Raw genomic sequence first — 9,292 nt, forward strand, 5'->3', positions numbered from 1 at the left:
AAAAATTCATGACATAAAAGCAAAACATGCAATAGACTAGGCAGGAAGGGATGCAAGAAACTGGTTTTACTAGAGGCTTGCACAGTTCATCCATAAAAAGTACAGTATTATTTGGGTCCAGCATTATGTAGGTGGTAAATGCAGTGACTGGAGCTTGTGAAAGTTGTCTGCTGTTTGCGTCAATCCTTTCAATGAAAAAGGATGCAAGATTATCAGCTGAAAATGAGGATGACAGAGGTTTCAAACTCAAGTAGAAAGAAATAGGCCAGATGCAGTGGCTTACATCTGTAATCCCAAAAACAGGGGAGGTTAAGACCAGAGGATGCCTTGAGGAGTGGGAGGCTGCAGTGATCTACGATTATGCCACCGTACTCCAGCCTAGAAAGCACAGCAAGAACCATCTCTAAATTGTTTAAAAAATTAGCTGGGCATGGCCAGCTACTTGGGAGGCTAAAGCATGGAGATTGTTTGTGCCCAGGAGTTTGAGGCTATAGTGAGCTATAATTGCACCACTGCATTCCAGCCCCTCTGCTGCCCAGAACGAGACCCCCATCTCTTAAAAAAAAAAAATTATCTAGGTGAGTGGAAGAGTGAATACACTAGGGTAATACAGTGTATTTGTCAGACAAGAGGCACTTGAGTTTGGTAATCTAAAGCAGAGCAGTAAGAATAGTCAGCTATTTTCTCTAGTCATTTGGACTTGTACAGGTACAGGTAGAGAATAAAATTTTAATAGTCAATGTTGACTTAGCAAAAGGAGTATAACAGAATGAGAGACAGCCAAAGAAACTCAAATGGCATACAAGGAGTGATTATAATCATTGTCAATGGAATTTAAACAGGGTAAGAGGGAAATAGGGAATATAAGTGAAGTGAGGGTCAGTGAAAGGATGGTAGGATCAATGAGTTGAAAGTTCTTCTGCTTAACATCTAGAGAATATTCAATAGCAAGACACTCTTCTAACTACTGCCTCCCTGCTAAAGGTTAGACTCTGAGCTCTCTGTTCCATTCTTTCCCCTCCAATATGAGTTAAGACTTTCATGTATTCTATTCATTTTGTAATTCTTAACTTTCTATTTCCAGCAATAGGCTCATTCAATTTTTTAAAAAGTTTTAATTTACAAAGCTTTCTCATACATTTTTTAGGAAACTCAATTCAATTTAATCTGATTTAAATTGTCCAAACTATGTTAACTTCTCAAACTTACCAGCTACTAGTATATGTAAAACCAACAAATGGCAGATGGTGGCCAGAAAATGCAGCATGCGTTGGTGGGGGCATCGTTTCCTAAAGGAGAAAAAAACATTTGGTAAGAATAGATAGCTATGACCTGTAGGCTTTACTATAAATATAAAATGCCAAAAAGAAATATTTAAAAAATTGACTGTTCATTTTTAAAACACTGATAAGTTTGGTACAGTTGTTTAGTGATATAAAATTTAGACCATGAACCCCTCTACTCTCAAATTCTAATTAAATGACAATAAAGACTGAAAGTCTGACATTGATAATATAGTGATTATTCATGTATTCTGTATTTGCAAATTTGTGTAGAAGCGAAAATTTGTTTGTAAACCCCAAATCAATACTTGGGTTACTTTTATGATCATTTGTAGACATGTGCAGAGCAAAGTAAAATTTGAGATGTCCTATGCTCACAATCCCAGCTGAGGTTGAAAAGGAGAGGCTCTGCCTTCTCACTTAAACTTTCATATTATAAACAAGTGTCCTTTACAGGGTCTCTTTAGTGTCATGTATTTCACATTTTTGTGCCTTTATGTGATTCACTGCTTGCAAAGGTCCCCAGGCATAGTGCTGAAGCACTGTCTAGTACTCCTAGTGCAAGGGACAGTTATGTGCCTTTAAGGAGAAAATAACATGCTAGAAAAGCTTCATTTAGGCATGAGTTAACAGCGCTGCTAGTGGTAAGTTCAATGATGAGTTCAGTGTTAATGAATCAACAATATATATTACATAAAGTGTCTTTAAAGAGAAGCACACATAAAACAAAACTATGTATTGATCAACTAATCAGAGACTCACAGGAACCTAACCCTGTGTATCCCCCAGAGCAATCGTTCAATATTAGCTAACAGTGTTCACGGCAACAATATAGAACCTAACTACCTTGAATAATTAGAATCAACTGTACTATGTATTTAATTTAGAATGATTCACAATTTGTTAATGGTAAATTGAATTGTATTTGTAAACAATTGGTAAGAGAAGTCCATTTAATTCTTCATTGTGAAGTTCAGACAGGAAAGTATGAGAAATTTTTATATGTCTTGAATATAGTACTAGGATGGTTTTACAAGTATCAGTCATCAAACAGTGATCATGGCTTATTGTATCGAAACGGTATTCACTGTTTCAGTGAAAAGTAACATAATGTGTACTTATGTACCCACAAAAATTAAAAATAAAAAGTTTGTTAAGAAGTCATATAACATCAACATAAAAATTTTTAGTACAGAATTAAAGCCACAGTTAATTGAATAAAAATGAAAGTTCAAATTAAGAAGGCCAAAAGGGCAAAAAACACAAAACTTTTGAGTTCTTATTTTCCTAAATTTTAATCTCATATAACCTAAAGGTCATCTAACCTCATATAACTAAAATAACTCATATAACTTATCTCATATAACCTAAGGCAGCAGTCAATATATTATGCTGGCCTGTTTTAGCATTGCCCACAAGCTAAGAATAATTGAATTATTTGGGCTAATGGACTGGCCAAGTAATTGGCTTGAGGTCTGCCATTCACCTCAAGCAGGGCTATGCCTCAGGGCTACACCAAGACTGTGGACTATTTTCCCTATTGGTTTCCTATCAAGGTTGCTATTGTTAGCAGCAACACACTGGGCTTAGGTATTTAGCCCTGGAATCTGCCCTTTGTATCAGCAAAGCTGCTGATTTTTCTATCCAGTTCCATGCTGCTAGTACTACTATCCCAGACAAAGTCAGTGGTGGGGATGGAAGTGTGTGGTACATGTGACTTTAACTAAAGTTCAGTAGTTTTTCACAAATAAATGCTTCTCAATTTATTTATTTTTCTTCAGTTGATGTATCAAGCCCTGACATGGTTATTTTTGACAATTTTGTCCAGTTTTATGATTAGTTTTAGGGAGAAATTTGACACTCTTTACAATCATAAAATCTTTTTTAAGTGCCTAATTTGTTTTCCTAGAAAGCTTAATGGCATAACTTATCTAAGAAGTAAAACTTCTAATTTTAATTTTGTTCTTAGTCATAAATATGTTCACCTCAGTTAACTTTCTTCTTGATTTGTGACAGAATAAGCAATGGAAGCCATGATCATTGTTTGACTGGTAACTGATAATTGTAAAACAATACTAGCAAAATACTTATAAATCAAAAAGTACTATATAACCATATTAGAAAGAAACAGAGGGACAGAGCTTCTTCACAGTGTCATACTTACAGAATTTTTTAAACAATCATCATCTACATCAAAATTCGATGTATCTGTTGGGCTACTAACTTCTGGAATATAAGGTGCTTCACAGTTTCGAATATTATCCCAATCAATTCCACTGAAAAATGGATGCTTCTTAAAGTCTTCTATTCCATTTTGACCAAGTCGATGTTCTCTGCTACAAATGAGCCTTCGAATAAGATCCTTAGCATTTTCAGACACATCAGTCACTTGGGCTGGAAACTGAAACCTCTCCTAAACAGAGAAAAACAGAAACAAAATATAAATCAGTGTTTAACTTACTAAGTTGGTTGACTTATTTTCTTAAAAATACATTTTCTTTTAAATATATCTAATAACTGTATATTGGTACAAAGTACTTATAATAAAGGAATACAGGGATGAATGACAGATCATTTTCCCAGGACTTCTAACTGCATATATCACTTAAACATGCATGCGCTAGAGAAGGAAGAATAAATGATACCTTAAATACTGTAAACTACTATCAGAATGAAGAGGAATTAATTGAAGTAGTAGAATTTGACTCAATATTGATAATGGTCATATAAGTTACATACTAATGATTAACCAACAATAATAATACATATTTTTAAGTACATAATATATATCTGACACTATTTAAAGTACTTTACTCATTTAACTCATTTAACCCTCAAAACAATCATTTTAGGTGAGTACTCCTACTATGCTAATATTACAGAAGAAATAAAAGTACAGAAAATTCAAGCAACTTTCTTAACGACACTCATCTAGTAAGTGGCAGAACCAGAATTTGAACTGAAGCGGTAATCTGTGATGTTAAATATCATGTTATACTACAATATTTTTTTCTAACTCAAATGATATACATGCTATTTACAAACTTGCTGCTATTTCTAGTCTTTCAACTCTTCGTAACTATTTGAAACATTATCTTTACAGCCAGGTAGAAGAACATAAACCCTATAAAACTGATTCTTACATATGCAAAGTAACTAATCATAATCGCTTCACTGGAACAAATTAAAATGAACAGATTATCATTTCCTTCTCTGGAATATTCATATTCATATTCTAGGTTTTTGCAATTGCTCACAGTCTTCTAAGACTGAAAAGAAAACCTTTCTTCTTATTATTTTTGAACAGTCTATTTCACTTAGTACTAAATGAATTAAAGTTTCATTAATTTGCTTTGATTGTGTATCGGTGTTGCTTCTAATGTTATGTGATCATAAATAACATTAGAATAGGTATCCTTGTACATATATCTTTGTTCTATCGAAAATGTCATAGGGTAGATTCTTAGACTGAAGTTGCTCAATCAAAACCTCTAACCATTTCTTAAGGCTCGAGGTGCATACCTGCACACTTCTTGAACAGAAAGGTTACACCAATTTATATTCCTATCAATGTCTTAGAATGCCCATCTCACTGCACTATGTATGGTACAGAGTACTATTTTTATTTTGATCTTGCTAACTTGACAAGAAAAAGAAAGTATCTCATTTTTATTTTAAATTTGTATTGCACTTATTACTACTAAAGCTGAGAATTTTTTACACATATTCTGGATACATATACTATAGTAAGCAATGATCTAAATTCTCTGCTTATGACCTTTGTTATTCTACTGGAGAAACCATTTAGTTTCCTACTTAGTAGCATCACTAATAAAGTACAAGAAAATTAGAACTAATAATTTCTGAATAATTTATAGATTTTTACTACTCATGTTTGTCCCTTACTAGGATAAAAATGTGATTATTCATTGCTTTTAGAAACATACTTTCTCTCTTTAAAAGTGATTATATGCATTATTTATCACATGAAATTGAACAAAAGTATTATACTAACTTTGTGATTCATGATTTTTCCATATGTCTCCACCAGAGATTCTGCATAAAATGGTGTTTCTCCATAAAGCATTTCATACATACAGACCCCCAAAGACCACCAGTCACATTCAGGTCCATATCTGCCTTTTCCATCTTCCATGGCTTGAAGGATTTCAGGAGAGATATAATCTGGGGTTCCTACAGCCACTGAGGACTGAACCTGAACAAATTTACAATTTTATTAATCTACTATATTAGAAACAATATTAAATTTAAAATAGTTACTTAAGATACACAATAGTATGATCTCATAAACACATCTTTGCCATTATCTGAATAATTATAATCCTTGTATATAGGTTAAATTTTATATTATCCCCACATTAATAGTTTTCCAGATTTCATAACATGAGAGAACCTTTGTTATAGCTGTTATTTAATTGACAACATTTAGAAGAACAATTTAAATCATCATATTCATTAACCACAAACTAAACATTTGGTTTAGAACATTCATTGTTGATAATTATCTGTCAAACCTATTTATGTTAAAAAAAAAAAAAATTGAAGCTGGGAAAATTTTACAATGAGATGGGGGAAAAAAGCTCCTAATATTTAGGACAACACCATGAGAAGCCTGGAGATTATGTTTAAACTCCTTAATAGACACCTAAGAAAATAAATGGCAACAGTGTACAACAAACTACTTATTAATTTTTAAAAAAAACTATAAAAGAAGAGGTATATCCTTCAAAAACTAAAGTTCCAATAGAGAAAAAAAGTTGAGTACACTGTTATAGCAGTTAAGATGCAATTAGAAAATAGGTAATTAAGGTTAGGCATGGTAGCTCAAGTCTGCAATCCCAGCACTTTGGGAAGCCAACATGGGAGAATCACTTGAGCCCAGGAGTTTGAGACCAGCCTGGGCAACATAACAAGACCCTGTCTCTATAAAAAAAAAGTAGAAGAGGCTGGCTGCAGTGGCTCACGCCTGTAATCTCAGCATTTTGGGAGGCTGAGGTGGGCAGATTACAAGGTCAAGAGATCGAGACCATCCTGGCCAACATGGTGAAACCCCATCACTACTAAAAATACAAAAATTAGCTAGGTGTGGTGGCACACACCTGTAGTCCCAGCTACTTGGGAGGCTGAGGCAGAAGAATCGCTTGAACCTAAGAGGTGGAGGTTGCAGTGAGCCGCGATTGTGCCACTGTACTCCAGCCTGGCAACAGAGCGAGACACCATCTCAAACAACAACAACAAAAAGTAGGAAAAAAAAGAAAATAGGTAACTAGAAAAGTCCTGGGTATATATATTACAAGGTACTTTGAAGTAAAAGAATATTGGCCTCTTACATGTTTTAAAAGAACCTATCCAAAAAATGAACATTCCTAAGGCAGAATACCAGCTAATATTCTGGATTTTCTAGACTACATTACTAATTCTTAATAATTAGGATAAACTTACATTTTAGCAATACTGAGATTAAATAACTTGAAAATCCTTCCATTACAAACTCTTAAAAATGCTAGATATAATAATTATTTGTATAAACATACAAAAGAACTTTTTACAAAAACATTCTTAGAGGTTAGTAATTTAAAAATGCTTGAGAATCAGAATAATAAGCATTAGAGCTGAGTGGAGTTGGGAAAGTTTTGGTGTTCATTTCCTAGGGACTCGAATTTTAACATACACAAAAGCAAAGACCTTACGCTTACATGAGGTGGGGAGTTTAAAGACAGAGACTGCCATATATATATATATATACACGCACACATACACACACACACCCTTTGCCCTAAAATGTATACTGTAAGAAAAATGGTACATTATAAAAATCTGCCACAAAGCAGAGAAGTATAACAAGACATAGACAAAATGTGTGTGATTAATGAAAAACATTGTTCCTGTAGAAATCTGTAACGTTATGTCACACAGTCTCAACATTTGGGATGTGAATACACACTGCTTCTGCGGTCCAAAAGTTCTCAAGCCAAGAAATTGGCATTAGCATTGATTAAAGGTTGCTTCTAGGAAGCAAAACAAATTCAAAACTACTCCAGAGGACACATGCTCAAATTTGGCCAAATATAATTCTTAGACATAAAATCTCACTGAATATGAGATCACAATGCAATAATATAAACCAAATGAGGAAACTGTCAATTATGAGTAACTGAGAAATCCCAACAAAGAGAACAATTAGATCCCAAAGAACAATCAGATCCACTCTATGAAATAAGTATGTTTAGAGAGAGAGATCCAAGATGGCTGATTACTAGCAGCTCAGGATTGTAGCTCCCAGTGAAAGCTCAGAGAACGAGAGGACGCCACACTTTCAGACGAATTTTTGTTGCTCACGGACCAGGAGATTCCCAGCGGAGGAGCCCCACAGGGTCGCCAGCGCGACTCTTGTGGCCAGCCGGGCAGTTTCGCCGGCGCCCCAGCGCAGCGGTTCCTACTACAGAGAAATGGGACTGGGTCCCCTTTTGGTCGGCGTTTGGAGCTCCGGGAAGGCAGAATCACCTATTCAGCTGATTGAAAAAGGGACTCAAGAAGGAAGCCAAACCTGAGATTCCCGGGCAGAAAAGCACCACGAATCTTAACGCCGCTGTTCTGGCCGGCGCAGTGGGTTGCTCAGATTCCAGGGCTGGGAATCAACAAGCTGGACATCCACTCAGAGACCTAATTTGAAACTCGGTAATTACAAAGACGACAGGTGGATAAATTTACAATGATGGGAAGAAACCAGCATAAAAAGGCTGAGAATACCCAAAATCAGAATGCCTCTCCCTCTACAGGTGATCACAGTTCCTCATTAACAAGGGAACAAGGCCCGATGGAGAACGAGTGCGTTCCATTAACAGATTTAGGCTTCAGAAGATGGATAATAAGAAACTTCTTTGAGTTAAAAGAGCATGTTCTAGCCCAATGTAAAGAAACTGAGAACCTTGAAAAAAGGTTTGACGAAATCCTAACAAGAATAGACAATCTAGAGAGGAATATAAGTGAATTAATGGAACTGAAGAATACAATACGAGAACTCTGCGAAGTATGCACAGGTTTGAACAGTTGAATTGATCAAGCAGAAGAAAGGATATCAGAGGTCGAAGACCAACTTAATGAAATGAAACGAGAAGACAAGGTTAGAGAATAAAGAGTAAAAAGGAATGTGCGAAGTCTCCAAGAAATACGGGACTATATGAAAAGACCTAATTTGCGTTTGATAAGTGTACCTGAATGTCATGAAGAGAATGAATCCAAGCTGGAAAATATTCTTCAGGATATTATTCAGGAAAACTTTCCTAACCTAGGAAGGCAGGAAAATACTCAACTTCAGGTAATACAGAGAACACCACAAAGATATTCCTCAAGTAAAGCAACCCCAAGACACATAATCGTTAGATTCACCAGGGTTGAAATAAATGAGAAAATTCTAAGGGCAGCTAGAGAGAAAGGTCAGGTAACCCATAAAGGGAAGCCTATCAGACTCACAGCAGATCTTTCAGCTGAAACCCTGCAAACTAGAAGAGAATGGGGGTCAATATTCAATATCCTCAAAGAAAAGAATTTTCAACCCAAAATCTCATATGCAGCCAAATTGAGCTTCATAAATTTTGCGAACAAGCAAGCACTCAGAGATTTCATCACCACCAGGCCTGCTTTACAAGAGCTTCTGAAGGAAGCACTATACACAGAAAGGAACAACCAGTATCAGTCATCCCAAAAACTTACCAAAAGGTAAAGAGTATCTCCATGATGAAGAATTTATATCAACTAATGGGCAAAATAGCCAGCTAGCATTAAACGACAATATTAAACTCACAAAAATCAATATTAATCCTAAATTTAAATGGATTAAATGCCCCAGAGACACAGATAGGCAAAGTGAATGAAAAGTCAAAACCCATCGGTTCGCTGTATCCAGATCCATCTCATAAGCAAGGACGCACAGGGACTCAAAACAAAGGGTTGGTGGAAGACTTGCCAACCAAATGGAGAGCAAAAAA

The 9,292-nt window shown here is 35.4% G+C and overlaps 1 protein-coding gene across 18 annotated transcripts in view; it reads right to left on the minus strand.

Moving 5' to 3' along the window:
* The window catches only part of CDC42BPA (CDC42 binding protein kinase alpha), a 330,073-nt gene that overhangs the window by 148,695 nt on the left and 172,086 nt on the right, over positions 1 to 9,292 (minus strand). For all 18 annotated transcript variants that reach the window (XM_017526457.2, XM_017526468.1, XM_017526469.1 and 15 more), the window contains exons 7-9: positions 5,299 to 5,499; positions 3,448 to 3,696; positions 1,210 to 1,289 (exon numbers count right to left, since the gene is read on the minus strand). In XM_017526457.2, the coding sequence (XP_017381946.1) occupies positions 1,210 to 1,289; positions 3,448 to 3,696; positions 5,299 to 5,499 (530 nt within the window). The remainder of the gene's footprint in view (positions 1 to 1,209; positions 1,290 to 3,447; positions 3,697 to 5,298; positions 5,500 to 9,292) is intronic.

Source organism: Cebus imitator, unplaced genomic scaffold, assembly GCF_001604975.1.
Source record: "Cebus imitator isolate Cc_AM_T3 unplaced genomic scaffold, Cebus_imitator-1.0 Scaffold42, whole genome shotgun sequence".
Classification (NCBI taxonomy): domain Eukaryota; kingdom Metazoa; phylum Chordata; class Mammalia; order Primates; family Cebidae; genus Cebus; species Cebus imitator.